Source organism: Cajanus cajan, chromosome 8, assembly GCF_000230855.2.
Source record: "Cajanus cajan strain Asha chromosome 8, NIPB_CcT2T_4, whole genome shotgun sequence".
Taxonomy (NCBI): domain Eukaryota; kingdom Viridiplantae; phylum Streptophyta; class Magnoliopsida; order Fabales; family Fabaceae; genus Cajanus; species Cajanus cajan.
This window is the reverse complement of record NC_138524.1, coordinates 16,672,077-16,692,997: the sequence shown is the minus strand read 5'-3', so window position 1 is coordinate 16,692,997 and position 20,921 is coordinate 16,672,077. Positions and strand designations below refer to the sequence as shown.

The 20,921-nt window shown below is 27.0% G+C and overlaps 1 protein-coding gene and 1 pseudogene across 2 annotated transcripts; one reads left to right on the top strand and one right to left on the bottom strand.

Moving 5' to 3' along the window:
* The first annotated feature begins 470 nt into the window (after positions 1–470).
* Positions 471–2,210, top strand: LOC145950733 (uncharacterized). Its single transcript, XM_083062421.1, has 3 exons — positions 471–1,200; positions 1,304–1,711; positions 1,834–2,210. The coding sequence occupies exons 1-3, from the start codon at positions 633–635 to the stop codon at positions 2,082–2,084; spliced, it is 1,227 nt and encodes a 408-aa protein (XP_082918547.1). The 5' UTR covers positions 471–632; the 3' UTR covers positions 2,085–2,210.
* A 9,935-nt stretch (positions 2,211–12,145) lies between these two features.
* Positions 12,146–20,806, bottom strand: LOC109792482 (disease resistance-like protein DSC1; annotated as a pseudogene). The gene is made up of 8 exons (XR_014428343.1): positions 20,775–20,806; positions 20,639–20,644; positions 20,474–20,553; positions 20,307–20,409; positions 17,358–18,473; positions 16,974–17,255; positions 15,835–16,803; positions 12,146–15,742 (listed from the first exon to the last, which is right to left on the bottom strand). The product of XR_014428343.1 is annotated as a disease resistance-like protein DSC1 (transcript).
* Positions 20,807–20,921: the final 115 nt, after the last annotated feature.

The following is a 20,921-nucleotide window of genomic DNA, read 5'->3' as shown; positions in this document are numbered from 1 at the left end:
AGCGACACCATTTAATGTGTTTTTTTTTATTTAAATTATTTACTTATTTTATTTTACCATTTGTTTATTTTATATTAGCAGTTAAATAATATTGTAATTGTAAAATTAATTTTTCTGTAATTAGGGTTGTGTATATATATTTTTTTCCTTTATTTTAATGTTGTTTTAGGTGGCGCTATGGCCTATAGCGACACAGTGTCGCTATAGGCCACAGCGACACCATTTAATTTGTTTTTTTTTTTTTTTTAAATTATTTACTTATTTTATTTTACAATTTGTTTATTTTATATTAGCAGTTGAATAATAATTTGTAATTGTAAAATTAATTTTTGTGTAATTTCTTTATTTTTCTATGTATATTTTATCCTTTAATTTTTTTTTATGGTGTCGCTATGGCCCATAGCGACACAATGTCGCTATGGGCCATAGCGACATTATCAGTATATATACCCCCACCCAGCTACGTTCTTTTCACAGTTGAAGTCATATATATATTTATCAATTACGTTTTGGTCTGATTTAAGACTCTGAGCCAGTTACGTTTCTTTCTGATTCGGTGAGTATAATTTTATTTTTGTTTAAATATAAATTATAGATATTTGCACTAATTAATTTTTTTTGTTGTAGATATTATGGATCAAATGATTGCTTATATTTATACTGGAAAGATGTATGAAGGTGCTGAGGGTGTAACATTTGATGGACCAAGAAAAGGAATGTATATTAAACGAGGTATCACTTTGGATATATTAAAGGGAAGGATTCATAACAAATTTAGTCTTAACTCAAATCAAGTGATTTTATCTGTAAGCTACAGATTTTTAGTTTCACAAGGTGATAACAACATATATTCTTCATTGGAATTGAGTGACGATGATGATGTACAATGCATGATAGAAGCATTTCAAAGCCAGAATGTGATGCCAATAATGGAATTATATGCTGAAATAGGTATGCAAGAATCTTCTACTTTTTCATTAGAAAATTTGTCAATTGAACGATCACCTTTGATCACAAGAGATGAAGATGAAGATGACGAAGAAGATGAAGACTATCATGTTTCATCATCATATGAAAGCATTGATGAATCCAATGAAGATGAAATTGATAATTGTGAACCATCTGATGATGAGGTGCAGCCGGATGTTCTTGTTAATAGTCCAATGGTTGAACCAATTTCAATGTATCCATCTACTGAAGGTATCATTTGAAAAATAAATTTGTCAATAATTTGTTATTTGTTTAAAGTAAATTGTTGAATTTTATTTTATTGAACTTACTAAATTCATTATTATTAAAATAGGTGGAAGTCAATTTTGGGGTAATTTACCCCACTACAGTAACATAAATTGGAATCATCCCGATGAAGAAGATATTCCAGGGATGGATGTCGGTAGTACTTGGTCAATTGGGCAAGATTTATATGTGGGGTTGGAGTTTGAAAATAAAGATGCAGTTAAAAATGCAATCAAGCAAAATGCAATGAGAATGCATCAAAGTTTTTATGTGGTTGAGTCGAAAAAGACTAAATGGGTTGTTAGATGTCCAAATGCACATGATGGATGTGGATGGTACATGAGAGCCATTGAGTCAAAGAGATCTGATAACTGGAAAGTGACTCAGTGGGGTGGACGTCATACGTGTTTGAACATGTCTTTGTCGCAAGATCATGCTAAGTTAGATTCTGAGTTAATTGCAACATTTATACAAGGTAAGTTCTGCAAAGTTTATAGTTTATATTAATAATAATTTATGTTTGTGTTTACTAATATTTAATATGTTAGTGTTTACTAATATTTAATATGTTAGTGTTTACTAATATTTAATATGTAGGAATGGTTAACCAAGATCCATCAATAAAGATTAGCCTTATCCAAGAGAGAATAACATCTCAAACTGGGTTCAAAATATCTTATAGAAAGGCTTGGATGGCGAAACAAAAAGCAATTGTTAACGTTTTTGGAGATTGGGAAGAATCGTATGCTTATTTACCTCGATGGCTGCAATACATGAAAGAAATTGCTCTAGGGACATTTTATGATCTGTGTCATGATGAGTTTTTTGTTGGTAATCGTTTTATTTAAACATATTTAAAATAAATTAATTTATATTTTAAATATCATTATTTTTAAAATTAAAATAAATTACACAGAAATATAACTAATTAAATTTACACAGAATTATATTTAATAAAAAAATATAATTAAAATATTTTCTAAATAAATATCAATTCAACAGAATTAAAATAAACAAATCAAATTTTAAATATAATGATTTTAAAAATATAAATAAATTACAGAAAATTATAACTAATCAAATTACACATAATTAAATTTAATAACAAATTAAATTAAATTATTTTCTGAATAAATATTATTTAAACAGATTTAAAATAAATCAATTTATATTTAAAAAATCATTATCTTTTAATTTTAAAATAAACTACACAGAAAAATAACAAATAAAATTACACAGAATTAAATTTAATAAATTATTTAAATTAAATTATTTTCTAAATAAATATAAATTATTCAGAATTAAAATAAATCAATTTATATTTTAAATATCATTATTTTTTCAATAACAAACAATTACACAGAATTATAACTAATTAAATTACTCACAATCAAATTTAACAAAAAATTTAAATTAAATTCTTTCCTAAATAAATATAAATTTAACAGAATTAAAATAATTGAATTTAAATTTCAAATATTATTTTTAAAATAATAACAATTACAGACAAATATAACTACCTCAAATTACACACAATAATTTCATAAAAAATTTATATTAAATTACACAGAAATTTAACTAAATAAAATAAATACAAATATCATTATTTATAAATTAAACATAAATTACAGACAAACATAACTAAATAAACTATAATAATTATAAAAATCAATATATTTAATTAAATTACAAAACTGATAAAATAAAAAATACCTCAAATACTTGATATTTCTGGAACTCTGCAGAAATCCAAATAATACAATTTAACCTGAAATATTAATTATAATATATATAAGTTAAACAATATTTAAAAAACAAAATTTAAACGAAATTCAACAAAAAAAGAAAAAAAAAATTTGAAGGGAGGGGGACCAGCACCTGAAGAAGTTCACGCGGAGGGGGGGGGGGGGGACCAGCAGGCAGGGTAAATCCTATATATATAGGAAATTTTTTTTTTTTTTACTGTGCCAGGCCACATGTCAATTACCCATTGGTTCCTCAGACGGTAAATTGACACGTGGCCACTGTAATAAATGGCCTCAACCACCACCATCAGTGTCGCTGTGGGCTATAGCGACACAGTGGCGCTATAGCCCATAGCGACACCACTGTTTCTTTTTTTTTTTTTTTTTTTTTTTAATTATTATCTTATTTTTTTTAAAACATTTCTATATTTATATATTATCATATAAATTATACTATTTTATAAACTTATTTTTCCATTATTTTCTTTTTTTAATATAAATAAATTTATTTTTTCTGTATATAATAGTGTCGCTGTGGGCTATAGCGACACAGTGACGCTATAGCCCATAGCGACACCAGTGTTTTGATTTTTTCTTTTGTTTTGATTTTTTTATATTTTAAATCATTATCTTATTTTTTTAAAAACATTTCTATATTTATATATTATCATATAAATTATACTATTTTTTATAAACTTATTTTTCTATTATTTTCTTTATTTAATATAAATATATTTTTTTTATATATATATAATAGTGTCGCTATGGGCTATAGCGACATAGTGGCGCTATAGCCCATAGCGACACCAGCTGTATTTTACGTTTTAATATTTTAAATTATGTAGTATATTTTTTTTGTAATTTTTTTTTTAAATTATCATATAAATTTTAATAACTATTTTATAAATTTTCTTTTTAAATAAATTATATTTTTTGGATTTAAGTTTTTTTTAAATTTCTAATATGAGTCGCTGTAGCCCACAGCGACTTCATTGTAGCTACTAGTGTCGCTATAGGCTGGACCAACTTCCTCAATATGGCTCTCATGGCTTCTCTGGAGTTTAAAAAATGCCACGTGGCAGTGGTGTCGCTATGGCCCATAGCGACACCGTTGTAAACAGCCCTAAAGGCGTAAATAATTTCTAAACAGCCCCATTTACGTAAATAACTTTCCATGCAGCCCTACTTTGGTCAAAAAGCCTAAATTATATTGACTATATTGTCTAATATGGATATGTTAATTTTTATTATTAAAATATTCAATTTTATTATAATAATCATCTTTATTTTTATTATTTTAAATTAAAATATTAAACTCTTCATTATTTTTATATAGTACTTCATTCTAAAAAAAATTTAGCTTTAGAGCCTAGAATATCTAGATTTACTTTATTTGAAAGAAAAATTATAAGATATTTAACAAAAATATTTATCACGAATACTCTTTTGAGAATTAATATCAATCTTAATTATTATTTTTTTTCATTTTAAATAACAAGAAAGTTATTTTCTGTGCAATATGTTAAAATTTAAAAAATTAGATAACAATTATAAAAGATAACGATTAAGTGAATAGAGAGAAAATTAAAGGATTATATATATATATATATATATGAAGGAAAAGAAAGAAATTTCAAAATGATCTTAAGAAATTAAAAAAATAAGTTAATAATATATTATAATTATACATTACACTTTTTATTTATATTTAATATAATTAATTTATTTTTAAAAAAATCACAAGTTAATTTTTATTAAGAAATAAAAATATCTCATATCAATTGATTAATTTATTTTTTATAATAATATCTTTTATACAATTTAATTATAAAAATTTTATTTTTGTATTTCTGTAAATAAAAAAAATAGTGTCCCTTTTAAAAATGAGCCCTGGATAGTCGTATATTTGACCGTGGTCAGAGTCGCACTGAAGAAAGTGTAGTACAATAGCAAGGCATACTCCCTTGACTTTGAATAGTGTTATTGTCTTGACTTTGAACCTTTCCCACTGTTTGGCATACTCCCTTGACTTTGAACCTCTCCCACTGTTTGGCATACTCCCTTGACTGTTTGGCATACTCCCTTGACTTTGAACCTTTCCCACTGTTTGGCATACTCCTCAGCCACTTAATTCACTCTGTCAATAGCAAGGCAGCGGTAGTTGGCACAGGACAAAGGTAACTCATAATAACTTTATTTCAATGGCTTCTTTTGCTTTCGATTAAAATAAAATTTGTGACGGATTTTGTAACAAATTTTTTAAAGATAAAATTTAATTTATTATTGAATAAAAAAATAAAATTAGTGACAAATTTTTTAGAGACAATTTAATTCGTCACAAAATTCGTCACTGAATAAAAAAATAAAATTAGTGACGAATTTTGTGACGGATTAAGTTTCTCTATAAATAATCTCTCACAAAAATGCGTCATAATACTATAATAAATAAGTCAGTAACGAATTTTGCGACGAAATTTTTGTCAACATTTATGAAGAATTATTGATCCCTATCAAAATATTAAAATTTATTTATGAAATTTTTATATATAAGAATTATGCAGAATTAAAGAATATATGTTAAATTGTTTATTAAAATTATGACAAATTAATCCATCAAAATTTTTGATGGAAAAAAAATTTGTAAGAAAAGTTATATTACTGATGGAATATGTCCGACAAATTTATATTTGTCAAGAATGTAAAAGCTTGTTACGAAAATTGAAAATCATATAAAAATAAAGGTCCATAAAATTATATATATATATATATATATATATATATATATATATATATATATATATATATATATAATGAGGGTTATAATAACACCGGTATAACTTTTACTAAGTATTACACCGCTCAATAACTTTATATTAAATGAGAATTTTGTAAATCTAATCGTTAAATTGAAAATTATTTACTCTTAAATCATATGTACAAAATTTTATATTAATCCAAGATGATTTGATATTTCATTCTTATAAAACAAAATTAATGTAATATATACATTTCAAAATATACTAAAATATGAACATTTTGATTACCTTCACGTTGTTGTTCAAATTTAACAAAATTTGATATAAACATATAAAGTGATATGAACATTTAATTTAATGGTTGAATTTACAAAATTCACATTTAATATAAAGTTATTGAGTTATGTGTAATACTTAGTAAAAGTTACATCGGTATTAGTATAACCCTCCTCTCTCTCTCTGTAACGCCTAATTCTAATACCCAAATTATACAATATAAAATTATAATATTTTCGCAATTATATTATTAACAATATCTATATATTTATTTAATAAAATTTAAAAGTAAAGAAAAGAATATCTTGTGAATTTAATACATAACATATCGTTCTAAAATATTTAGAATAACGTATTATTTTACACATTATTCATTTTCCTTACTCTTTTAATACAATATATATATATTCATAACGGAAAGAAAATTACAATTAAAATAATATGATTGACAAGTAAAGTTATAACAGATCCATCAAATAGCCTCCATATTCCAATTTCCTTCCATGTAGGACAGCAGTAACAATAACAGCAAAATGATCTGGAATCTCAAGTTGATCCATCTATTTATAATATATTTAATTTTTAAAAAAAAAACAAAGAAAAGAAAGGAGTAAGAACAATATCCAATAAATACAATAATTCGAACGAATAAACATAATTATTTATGTATAAAATTTTAAACATATATATATATAAATATATATTTATACAGATTAAATATTAGATTTTCTTGATACAATAAAATTTGAATTATACTTGTAGTGACTAGTCAGGATAAATGAGCATCATTATAACACCAGCCAAAAATTATTCCACCTCCATTTCTTACTCATTTAAATCCCCAAGGTTAAACCTCCAGCTACAAATAATTCAAACTTTATCGTCTATGGCCATAGAGTATTAATTATCTTTAAACTGAGTAAAAGACATTTTAACAAATTATATTAATCATAAAAAAAATTACTCAAAATAGATTTAAGAATAATCATAGAATAAGTAATAGTAATTAAAGGTTAAACAAATATATGAGGTTAGAAACACCCCACTAAATAATAACGTAAATAAATAAACATAATAATTAAAAGTTAAATAGTTAGATGAGGTTAGGAACACCTCACTGAATAAATATAACAATAACATAGTAATTAAAAGTTAAGTAGTTAGATGAAGTTAGGAACACCTCACTGAATAAATAAATAAATAAAGTAATTAAAAGTTAAGGAGTTAGATGAGGTTAGGAACACCTCACTAAATAATAACGTAAATAAATAAACATAATAATTAAAAGTTAAATAGTTAGATGAGGTTAGGAACACCTCACTGAATAAATATAACAATAACATAGTAATTAAAAGTTAAGTAGTTAGATGAAGTTAGGAACACCTCACTGAATAAATAAATAAATAAAGTAATTAAAAGTTAAGGAGTTAGATGAGGTTAGGAACACCTCACTAAATAAATATATAAATATAGTGAGGTTAGGGGCACCCCACTAAATAAATAAATGCATAAATAATTATACATAATAGTATATAAAATTTTAAAAAGATAAGGTTCTCCTCCCCCTTACCTAGATAAGTAGGAGTTGAAACTAGTGCAATATCTCTCTAAAAACTTGGGCAGAATTTCTTCCTCTTTCTCCTTAAACGAGGCACTAGAGCATAACCTCCTTTTCTTTCTCCTTCTCTCTCTCTTACTTTCTCTCTCTATTTCTCCAGAATTTCCTTCTCTCTAGAATTCTGAATTTTCAAAACCTTAGGCCCCTATTTATAGAAATTTTGAAGTTACTATGCACTATGCACTATTCATTAAAATAATATTATAAGTTACTATACACTATTCATTAAAATATTCCAATTAATTATAAAATTGAACCTTGCTTCCCTCGTGCCACCCTTAGCAGCCATTTACTATTCACGTATACGTATACGTGACTAGTAAAATACGTATATGTGAATAGTAAAAAATATGTATATATGAATAGTAAAAAATACGTATATATGAATAGTAAAAATACGTATAAAAATATGATAAACTTTCTAATAATCTCAATAAATATTTAAAATCAAAATAACCTGTTTTATTTAATAAAATTTGGAATATTACAATAATAGTAATTACCATTTTGAAAATTGGGGTGTTACACACTCTCTCTCTCTCTCTATATATATATATATATATATAGAGAGAGAGAGAGAGAGATAGAGAGAGAGAGAGTGGAGGAATCAAATAACTTACAAAATAACTCTTGGTAAAGTTATTCTACTCAATAACTCATGGTGTGTGTTAAATTTTATCGATCTAATTGTTAAATTAAAAGTTATTAAATTTTACTAATAATTAATTTATAAAAAATTAATTAGCTTTGGAATAAATTATTTGCTAATTAACAATCTAATTGAAACATTAATTATTTTAAATTATTAAACTAAAATCTTATTGACAATTTACTATATTTTCTTAATATTTTGTATAACTAATATCTGGTTTTAAATTTAATATGAAAATATTGTGATATAGTTAGATAAGATTTTAAGTTAGTATTATATTAATGGTTGATAATTAGAAAATAAAACAAGGATAAATATATTTTTTAAATTTTATATCTTTGATTTAAGATAAATAAATATATTAAATTATTTAATAAATTATTTAAAATTTTAAAATTGAATTTAAAAGTATGTAATAAATAAGTATTTATAATTTTATAAATTATATTATCATTATAAATTATAAAAATAAATAATTTAAATTATAATTTTAAATAGAAAGAAGTAGATTATTAATTATAAATATAAATATATATAAATAAAGATTAATTAAATATATTATTATTATTATTCGTAATACAATTATTATATATTATTATATTTTATTGTAATCTAACTGTTAAATTTACAAAATTCACATTTTATATAATGTTACTGAGCGGTGTGTAATACTTAGTAAAAATTATACCGGTGTTAGGATAATCCTCCTCTCTATCTGAGAGAGAGAGATAGAGAGGGAAAGAGAGAGTAGAGGAATCAAATAATTTATGAAATAACTCTTGGTAATGTTATTCCGCTCAATAATTTATGATGTGTGTTGAATTTCATCGATCCAATTGTTAAATTAAAAGTTATTAAATTTTACTAATAATTAATATAGAAAAAAAATTAATTAGCTTTGAAATAAATTATTTGCTAATTAACAATATAATTGAAACAATAATTATTTTAAATTATTTAATAATTTGTTTAAAATGTGTTAAAATTTAATTTATAAGTATGTAATAAATAAATATTTATAATTTTATAAATTATATTATCATTATAAATTATAAAAATAAATAATTTTAAATAGAATTAAGTAGATTGTTAATTATAAAATTAAGTATATATAAATAAAGATTAATTAAATATATTATTATTATTATTATTCATAATATAATTATTATATATTACTATATTTTTATAATAATCTAAATGTTGAATTTACAAAATTCACATTTAATATAAAGTTATTAAGCGGTGCGTAATACTTAGTAAAAGTTATACCAATATTAGTATAATCATCCTCTCTCTTTGAGAGAGAAAGAGAGATAGAGAGAGAGAGTGGAGAAATCAAATAATTTACGAAATAACTCTTTGTAAAGTAATTCAGCTCAATAACTCATGGTGTATGTTGAATTTCATCGATCCAATTGTTAAATCAAAAGTTGTTAAATTTTACTGATAATTAATATAGAAAAAATGAATTAGCTATGGAATTAATTATTTGTTTATTAACAATATAATTGAAACAATAATTATTTTAAATTATTTAACTAAAATATTATTGACAATTTACTATATAATCTTAATATTTTTGTATAACTAATATCTAGTTTTAAATTTGATGTGAAAATATTATAATATAATTAGATAAGATTTTAAGTTTCTATTTTATTAATGGTTGATAATTAGTAAATAAAACAAGGATAAATACATTTTTTGAATTTTATATCTTTGATTTGAAATAAATAAATCTATTAAATTATTTAATAATTTATTTAAGATTTTAAAATTTAATTTATATGTATGTTATAAATAAATATTTATAATTTTATAAATTATATTATCATTATAAATTATAGAAATAAATAATTTATATTATAATTTTAAATAGAATTAATTATATTATTAATTATAAAATTAAGTATATATAAATAAAGATTAATTAAATAAATTATTATTATTATTATTCATAATATAATTATTATATATTATTATATTTTTATAATAATCTAACGGTTAAATTTACAAAATTTACATTTAATACAAAGTTATTAAGCGATGTGTAATACTTAGTAAAAGTTACACTGATACTAGTATAATCATCCTCTCTCTCTCTGAGAGAGAGAGATAGAGAGAGAGAGTGGAGGAATCAAATAATTTATAAAATAACTATTAGTAAAGTAATTCTGCTCAATAACTCATGGTGTGTGTTGAATTTCATTGAGCCAATTGTTAAATTAAAAGTTGTTAAATTTCACTAATAATTAATATAGAAAAAAATTAATTAGCTTTGGAATTAATTATTTGCTAATTAACAATATAATTGAAATATTAATTATTTTAAATTATTTAATTAAAATCTTATTGACAATTTACTATATGATCTTAATATATTTGTATGACTAATATATGGTTTTAAATTTGATGTGAAAATATTATGATATAATTAGATAAGATTTTAAGTTATATTTTATTAATGGTTGATAATTAGAAAATAAAACAAGGATAAATACATTTTTTTAATTTTATATCATTGATTTAAGATAAATAAATGTATTAAATTATTTAATAATTTATTTAAAATATTAAATTTTAATTTATAAGTATGTAATAAATAAATTCTTATAAATTATATTATCTTTATAAATTATAAAAATAAACAATTTAAATAGAAATAAGTAGATTGTTAATTATAAAAGTAAGTATATATAAATAAAGATTAGTTAAATATATTATTATTATTATTATTCATAATATAAAATTATCATATATTATTATTATAGTACAAGTATGAGATTGTATAGTTAAAGATGACTTAAATGAATTAATTTGTACAAGTTATACTAACAACACGCATATACATTTTGGTAGCTTATCTCATAAGAACTTCACAGTTAAGCGTGCTTGACTTGGAGTAATGTAGGGATGGGTGACCTTTTGGAAAGTCTCCCAGAAATTATGCAAGCAAGGATAAAACATGATAAAAAGTGATATGTCGTAAAATATACCCCTCTTGAGAGGTCAACATCCCTATCAACTTGTAGCGTTAATAAGAGGCACAAATTTTGTCACAAATTTGTGACGGAGTTAATTTGTCACAAATTCCATCACAAATTTGTAACGGAATTACAAATCCGTCACAAATTTGTGACGAAAATAAAAATCCGTCACAAATTTGTGATGAAGTAAATTCGTCCCAAAATTTGTGATGGAGTCACAAATTCCGTCACAAATTTGTGACGGAAAAAAGTCCCTCACTAAATTTGTCACAATTTGTGACAAAAATTTATTAATTTATGAATATTTAATATTATAAATTAGTGATAAAATTTGTGATGTCATAATTCCATCACTGATTGTGACGGACTGAAATTATCCGTCACTAAATATTTTGTGACGCCAATTTTTGTGACGAAATCAGTTTCATCACAAATTTCGTCACTAATTTATTTTGTGACGGATTTTAACATACTTTGTGACGGATTTTGTTCCCTCTCTAATTTTAATTTTTCTAGTAGTGAGATAAGCTAAAAAATTTAGTGCAAGGCCATGAGCTTGAGGCACGATTTAGGGTTTGAAAAAATATCCAAATTTGGTTTTTCTCCCAACAGAAAAGTTGTAGATCTCCCTCTTATGTTTTTAGGAACACCATGTTTGCCCAATTCAAGTTGTATAACTCTAAATATGGCTTGCACAAGAAAATGCGTCAAAAGAGAAAATTATTACAAAAATTTAGTAAAATTTACGACCGAATCCTAAATGATTCATTAACACAAATCTAAATTAATACATGAATATATGATACTAAAAAAAAAAAATCAAATAAGACAAAAATATATAAAAAGAAGGTGTGCTAAAATATGATTATCAAATCGTCTTGAAGATTTCGTGCCAATTTTCTGAATTTGAAATGTCTCCGATAATACCTTATTGAAAAGACCAATAGTTGCTTCTTCAAAATTTACATCCATGGGTTATAGTAAATTTTCGTTCCAATATTGTAATTTATTAATAATTATGTACTATTTTTTCTTCTTCTAAAACTATATGCATTAAGAAAATCCTTAGTATCTTAATTACACATTAATAATTAGTTACCTTACACACAATATACTATTCATCATCAATTTATATCATCCTCTGAACACAGTAAAAGGTAACAACTTTATACAATTAATCACAATATAGGGTAACAACTTTATTTTTATCACCCTGTTTCCTCTTCTTCTTTAAGTCCATACGTAGTTTCCATACTTTATAGTTTCCATTCCTAATACTATATCATATAACATATTCAAATGTCTTCAACTTTTTAGCACACTAAAAATGGTCATTATTGGAAATATTAATGGTTCTTCTCATTACTAATGTAACAATTAGATTTTTCCACATTAAAATATAGAAATTTCTATCAATCGTCCTACATCAAAATGGAACATTTATTGGTTTCTATTAGACTAACTTACCGAAATATAACTTTTGACTTTGGTCCATTAAAGAGTTGAATTTGCTACTGATTTTACGGAGGAAAAACTGAAGCGTTTATTTTTGGGTTTGAAGTTCAAAATCATTGGATTTCTTATAAATTTATCATATGAAAATATAATGCTTTCCATTGGTTTTGATGCATGTGTATATATAATAAAAATATTAAGTTTGCTATTGATTTTGAAATATTAATTTATTATTTTATTTGTACTTAATTTCTATTACAATAAATTTGAGGATAGCAAAACAACAACAGCAAAACAGCAATAACAAAACATCGTGTAACCTGTTATGAAACCCAACAAAAATGATTATTAGTGTATACAAAAGAATAATTGAACAACCAGATAGTATGCATGATAAAATTCAAGGAACTTTGACTTGTGAAATCGGCAACTGCGCCAAATTTGATAAACATTACTGAGATGTTATCAGATTAAACTAGTTTCTCTTTTAAATTTGTAACACATAGGGAATCTTGGGTCAGAATCCAAATACACAAATCATTAAACACAAATTTGACAATGTGAATTAGCAAGTCAAGGTCCTCAAACATTAAGGTCTCAAATTCGAGTTTTAAATTTGATAAAAAAAATGACACCGAGAGAAATAATCTTATTGCAGTAAAAGTCTTGAGGGAGACTATTTTTGACAAAGTCGATGATACTCCTATCAATACCATGGTAAAAAAAAATAAAAATAAAAAGTGTATATATATATATATATATATATATATATATGATACCACTTTATTTTGTCCGCTTCCATCAAAAGAAAACAATATAATAATTAAATAAAAGCCCCTAATTGTGGTATAAGCGTTTTTTCTTGGCAGGTTCTGCACCTTAGCTTTCTTATAATTGCCTTTATAAGAATCTTTAATCCTCCTTCAGATGAAATTAATAAAAGTTAAGACAACTTTAACTTGTCCACTTATTATAAAGATAATATATACTAACAGACTTTATTTTTCCATTGCCATGTTTTCTCCACGGAAGAGAATAAGATAATTCTAACGTGTATTGTTAGTATTATCATAGTTGTTGTTCGATCTATTGAGCATTATTCAAACTCAAACCTCCAAAATTGGCACAAAGTACACCATCAGATCAGGGCAATCTGCACACGTATACATACATACATGGACAAGACAGATTAAATTTTTTCCATTTCCCCACTTGATAGATTTATGGTCCATAAAAAACAGCACCCTGAAAAGAGTTTCAAACTCACCCTAACATTGTTAAAAACGTAACATAATTATTTATTATATAATGCTGGTAGGTTATAAAAATTATTCATGCTGGAGGGAACTTGTAATCACTTTATCAAAGAAAGTTTCCATCCCATACAATGCAAGATGTGAGATGAAGATGTTAAATGTGAAGTGATATGAGGTGAATGGATTATTAAACATCACAAAGAAGAAACTGAACTGGAGCTGTTGAATATAAGATGTATCATCTCATACATATAAACTTCTTCATAAATTGGTAAAATAGATTGTAACACCCCTAGCTGACAAGTGACTAGGTAAGGCCAGTTTCACAGGTCACACATTTTAAATCAACAATGTAAAATACTAGAATGATAAAGTATTTCATAAATTAACAAATTAATTGGTTCGTATAACACTTAAATTATAGAACTTGTCACATTTGATCCATTCTTTATTTATAACTAGCCTACAACATGAGGAATAAGTAAACCAGAATCACATAAAAATTTATCATAAGAACCTAATTTAGAATTTGCATCAGTTCCCCTTTGTGACTCTTCATGTCTCTTCAAATAAAAGTTTTGTCATTATTCATTTGCTTATACCTTATGATATATTGGCATTTGGAAGTTTGTGGCTTACAATAAATTGCAGAAGGAAGGATCATTCTATAGGTCCAAATGCTCTAATTGATTATACAACAGCTTGATTGTGTTTTCCAGGGAGGGTTTGGCAGCATCCTTTCATCCTTTTGCAGATTCTTCCATTATTTATATTTCCTCACTTTGTTCCTCTGTTTTATTTTCTTTGATGTAGATATGGAGATAGAAGTGCGGCTATTTATTTCATTTAATGCTAAACTTGTCACAAGGATGTTAACAAGAGACAGGAATGTTAAGTGCCACCTTGGAGTCACAAGGATAAACTTGGAGTGAGATTAATAAATTTGGAAGCCAAAATATGTGCAAACACAAATTAAAAAATTGAATGTCTGGTAAGAAATAAAGCATTTCTTCTCACCTTCTTCAAACAGAGTGGATTAAATTTAACAGAAAGAGGATTGGACTGCTATCCCTTAAATCATGGTGAATTTGAATGCTACAGCTGCTTCTACTTGCATTTTAGTTTTGTTTGATTGTTGCAAATCTTGCTTACATTTTCAACAATGCCTCCAATTCTTCACTTTGCTGCAAGTGTAGCTGAAATGTAGGTGCTACAAGTTTTCTTCAATTGCCAAAATGTTGTGCTTCTGAGCAGACAAATTTCCACTACGAGGAACTGTTAAGTTTGACAGTTCTAGATCCGGTTCATATATCCAACGATAACCATATTTCTTCACCTCAACATGAAAGCCATGCCTGTCTACTATAATTTAGAATATCTGCTCGAATTGGTCATGATGGAGTGTTTTGGATCATAATAGAATAACCACATGTGATTTGATTTTTCCATGACAAGATCTTCATCGAGAACCACCGGCATTATAGCATAACGACGATGGACTGTTCTTGGATTTGGAGGATTCATCCCAAAAGGTAATCCCCACCTAGAACGAGCAGCAAATACTACACAACAAGCAACTTCAATGCAGTTATTGTCATGTTGTCCGAGGGGAGATGCCTCTATGTCTATGGTTATGAAAGTTCCCATGCCCACATGCTGAATGTTGAACCACCTTGGTATCTCACTTCCTGGAACAATAATCTCAACGTTTGGATCCACAGGAGAGTTTTTCAGATCTTTGTATTGGTAGTCTGCCAGGTGCTACAAACACAACTATATGTTAGTTGTTGATTCCTACACACAAAAGAGGAGAGAAAGAGTTGCAAATTAAGAAGGAGGGGGCACATATGTACCTTAATGATTATTAATTTGTATCATCCATGACAAACTCATGTTAATGCTGCTTTCCATCTCAACTAATTCTGGGCAGTTGAAAATATATAATCCTGGTTGGCTTATATCAGTTGTAGGTTCTGTAGTTGACCATGGCCCTTCTCTAAAACCAAGTTCGCCTAATTCTAAAATTAACGATGGCGGTTGGTATGTTCTTGAGGGCAAGTTAGTTTGTGAAGGGAGCTCACGCAAACATTTCAACTGCTTGCAATGTTGTAAGTTTAAGTAATACAGTTTGGAAAGCTCCTTGAGGTTGGGTAGTGTAGCAAAATTGTTTCCACTTAAATTTAGCCTTTTCAAACAAGGTAAATTTCCTATAGCATTAGGGATTTGAACTAAATTGCAGAAACTTAGTTCAACGTACGCATACATAGGAAAGTGGATGAGGGAGACAACAAACAACTAACTAAATTTTTATTTACTCTTCTGGAATAGGTGGATGTTGATTGGGAGTAAATTGGAGCTTCACCTATACAAAGCTTCTTCAAATATTCTGCATCTCTTTGTTCACCAAATAATTGGATATGTAGTTTTGAACAGCCAGAGAGACTTAGATACTCAAGAGAATTGAGGCCAAATATGCTGTTAGGTAAGCTTGCTAGACTTTTGCAATTTTTAAAGTTCAAAAAGGAAAGCTTCTTTAGAAGACCAATGGATGGGTCAATCTTCCTAAGTTTTATACATCCTTTGAGATTTAGTGTTTCAAGATCTAGGACATATGCAAAATGTGGTATCATGATAAGGCTTATGCAGTCTTCCAAATTCATAAAAATCAGCTTTCTTGGAAAACCAATGGATGAATCAATTTGCCTGAGTTTTATACATCCTTTGAGATTTAGCCACTCAAGATTTAGGAACTCCCCAAAATCTGGCAGCTTGGTTAGGCTTTCAGAGTAAGAGAGATCCAAACGTCTCAAATTGTGTAGAGGCTGCAGTGAAGGGTCAACATTAGCAAACAAAGTTAATAATGATTCTTCATATTTCTTTTATATCTTTAATTCATCTTAGAAAAAGGACATATAACATGAAAGACCTTGTACTTTTATTTGTTTATTTTAAAAAAACAAATTGAAAAAGCTAAAATAACAATTTACAATACCTTTTTGTCTTTCCATAGTTGTTTGATGTTGCTTTCACTTAGGGACAACTGAACAAGTTTCTCCGACTGAAAACTTTGAGGCAAAAACTCAAAAGGATATTTATCCCAAGTAATATATCCTAACTCATTTGAAAGATAACTGAGGCTTCCGGAAAAGTTCACATTCTTAAGCTTGAGCAACTTAAGGTGACTCATTTTTGATAGAGCATCAACCATTGTTGTTGTTTCATGAAATTCTTCTTTTTCAAGTTCAACAGTTATGACTTCAAGTTTCTCTGCAGCCTAAAATGTTGCAAAAGGGAAACAAAATGTTAGATATTGTGAAGTATTTACAGATTCCAAAATAAAATAGCAAACTAAGATTTTGAGCTCAAACCATTTTACCATATTATCTGACATAATTTTGTTGAAATCTTGGCAATCCCACAACCTACTCCACTTTCTTGGCTCCTTAGGTGATTTTTCTCAAACAATAAACCTGCGCAAATCTATCAATAACTCATGCATAAAAATGTACCCATAGTGAATTTGTATGAGTGATTTATCCATGAGAATTTGTAGGCCATCTTCAGGATGAAATCTACGAAAATCTAGAACTTCTCTAAGGTGATCTTCACAATAATAATTGAAGAAACAAGCAATATCTAAAAATACTTCCTTAACAAAGTCGTCCAACTCATCAAAACTTATTCGCAACACATCCATAATATCTTTACTTTTATGTTCTCTTAGCTTAGACAATGCAGTTCTCCAATGTGAGAGATTTCGTCCAAACAAAGATGAGCCCATTACCTCAATTGCTAAGGGATGGCCTTGAGCATATGTCGCAGTATGACGTCTGTAAACTTTTCATAACCACTCATAATAGAATTACTTTTGAAAGCATTTCTACAAAACAACATAACAGCTTCATCTTCATCCAAAGATTGCACTTGGTAAACATCATCTACTTCATATGTTCTCGATATATGTTTATCCCTAGAAATTATGATGATTTTGCTCCCTCCAGCTAAAGATTTACGTAATACAGAGTCTTTACCTCCTATAAACATCTTTAATTGTCTAACTTGATCAACGTACACTGTCAAAAACTATAAGTGCCTTTGCACGTAGCCTCGTCCATATCAAATATTTTCCCTCAGAAACATTGTAAATCTCTAAATTTTTCTCATTTAGAGACTGGGAAAGTAAATGTTTTTGTACACCTAATATATTAGAATCTCGATAAATTTTACTCACATCATCAATAAAACACCTAAATCATATTGATGAGATATTCTTTCATATAAAGCACGGACAACGGTTGACTTTCCTATCCCACTCATCCCACTAATTCCAACAACTTGAATATCATTATCTGAGCCCAAATTTAAAAGCTTTGTTAATTCTTGAACACGAGATTGCATTCCAACTAGCTCATTATTTGGAAGACTTGCAAATTTGGGACCCTGTAATTTTATTATCGTTTGAACAATTTGTTCAATCTCTTGAAATTGTGGTCTGAAAATTTAAAGAAAATAAAGGATGTCAAATCATCACTTAGGAGAATAAAAATAGAACGTACATGTATAGGACAAGATATCAATAGAATAGAGTACATTTTTTTTAAACTATGAAACACTGACTCTGGCTGGACAATGTCATTTGGACACCATATGTAAAGAAAATAAAGGATGTCAAACCATCACCCAAGAGAATCAAAACAGAACATGTATAGGACAAGATATCAATATAATATAGTACTTTTTATTTTTAATATTAAACATGGACATTGACGCTCACAATGTCACTGGTGTTAGAAGCCATTGCAATTGGGAAAAGTTTAAGTTAACTTTTTCTGAATGATGTGTATCAGAATTCAGAAGTAGTGTGAATGTGCAAAGCTAAGAGTACGTAGTTGAATATGAGTTATTTAAAAATCTCTTGCATTAATGTAACTAAAAGCTGATATTGTCAACTTTGTTGGCAACTTGTGGGAAACTTCTCCGACTTCACCACTTCCTAGAGAATAAGTTAACCCTAAGTACATCATCATTATTATTATTCAATCAAGCAAACATTATTCAAACCCCCAGCATTGGAGCTTCGAAAGGGCTAAGTACATCATTGATCACGCAAAGCAAGAACAAGTCTGCAATAACCTACTAGTGATTAAATTAAGCACATTTCTAATTAAATAGAAAGAAATATCTTCAATTATATACATATAGTAATATTATCATGTTGTTAGAAATAATGGTACTATTTTGAATTAAAAAATAATATAAAATTGAGTATATACACTTTTTGAAGAATATAAATAGAAATAAAAATTAAGAAGCTATAACAAACCATTAACAGATTCCATTTCCTCTATGTTAAATGGTTCAGAAAAAAAAAAAAAAAATCGTTGGCTTGTTGTGCAGCTATGTATAGAAGCCCAAACTGGTCACTGAGGGTTCCATCAGCCAATGCTTCGGCTTGTGACTCCAAAGAAAATAATTTAATCTCAAGTAGGTTACTGACTTGTTCTAATTTGCCCTTTCCGAGTGCCAATGCTGGATATTTTATAATGCTCCCTTGATTGAATAATACTACAGGTTGGGATAACAATAACATGAATAATAATTACTAGCATAAATAATCCCTTTCTAAAAAATGTGTACACGAAATGGGATAATCCACTTTTCTAATAGTATAAATAATAGTAGTAGGTGGTGACACATTAGGATGAACTTATTCTCTTTGGTGGAAAAACCAGGGAAATATAGTGCAAAAGTGAGAGAAGGTTCGTAAAAGCTACCAAGAAAGTGCAACCTTGTTGGTTTTTACTTAATAAATACCACAAGTATTTCCCTTACTAGCATTAAGTGAAGTTGTCCAATAAATATATAAACCACACCCAAAAATTGAGATAGGCGATGCCCACCAGAACCAGGCAAATCAAGAAGATGTGGACTCTAAGTTTTGATATCAAGTTAGATTTCATCTTAAAACTAATTGACATTAAGTGAAGTTGTCCAATAGATATATAAACTGCAGCTGAAGAATGGAAACAGGTGAATTGGGACTTTCCAACAGCTTCATGTGGAATGAAGTTGGTTTCAGTTTTCCACTTCATTACAAAACCAAGCTAATATCAACACACTTTAGTTTTTCATAGCTCTGTTTTTCCATTAAAGAGAATAAGTTAATCGTAATGTGTCTTATGGTTATTAAGTTGCTCATTCCCACATGCATGCTATTGTTGGTTGTTGAAACACCTTGGTATTTTACTTACTGGAATAAGTTAATCGTGAAGGGAGCTCATGCAAATATTTCAACTTCTTACAATGCTGTAAGTTTAAATAATACAATTTGGAAAGCTCCTTCAGGCTAGGCAGTGTAGCAAAATTGTTTCCCATTAAATCTAGCCTTTCTAAGCATCTCATATTTCCATCAGCATAAAGGATTTTTACTAAATTGCAGAGACTTAGATATAGTAAAAGCATACTAGAGACTTAGATATACTAGAGACTTACATGGGAAAGTAGATGAGGAAGTCACCAAACTACTAACTGAATCTTTAAGTGCTCTGGAATACAACATACCACTAACCATCCTGATTTAGATATAGTAAAAGCATACTAAATAAAAAATTCACTGACTTCGTTTCAAGTCACATAAACAGGATAAAAAAATTGTACCATCCTCTGTTAAACATTACAACCAAAAGAAACAGAATCATATGCCAACCCTACTGACACCTGGATCCTATGATAACAGACAATATAATTTTATGTTAGCATGCTTATTCAGAATTTGCATCAGTTCCTTTTATACCTCTTCCTGATTCTTGGTGAAAATGTTGTCATTTTTGCTTTTCTTGTAGCTTATTTATGATTAAATATTGGCATTTCATGGCTTAAAATAAATGCCAAATGTATAGGTCATTCTATAGGCTCAATTGGGAAAATTGATTATGCCGAA

What these genes read in the sequence shown, in the direction of transcription:
- LOC145950733 (XM_083062421.1), top strand. Translation starts at nt 633, where the DNA reads ATGGATCAAATGATTGCTTATATTTATACTGGAAAGATGTATGAAGGT. An exon ending in AATGTATCCATCTACTGAAG is followed by an intron (nt 1,201 to 1,303) that starts GTATCATTTGAA and finishes TTATTAAAATAG; the next exon opens with GTGGAAGTCAATTTTGGGGT. An exon ending in AATTGCAACATTTATACAAG is followed by an intron (nt 1,712 to 1,833) that starts GTAAGTTCTGCA and finishes TTTAATATGTAG; the next exon opens with GAATGGTTAACCAAGATCCA.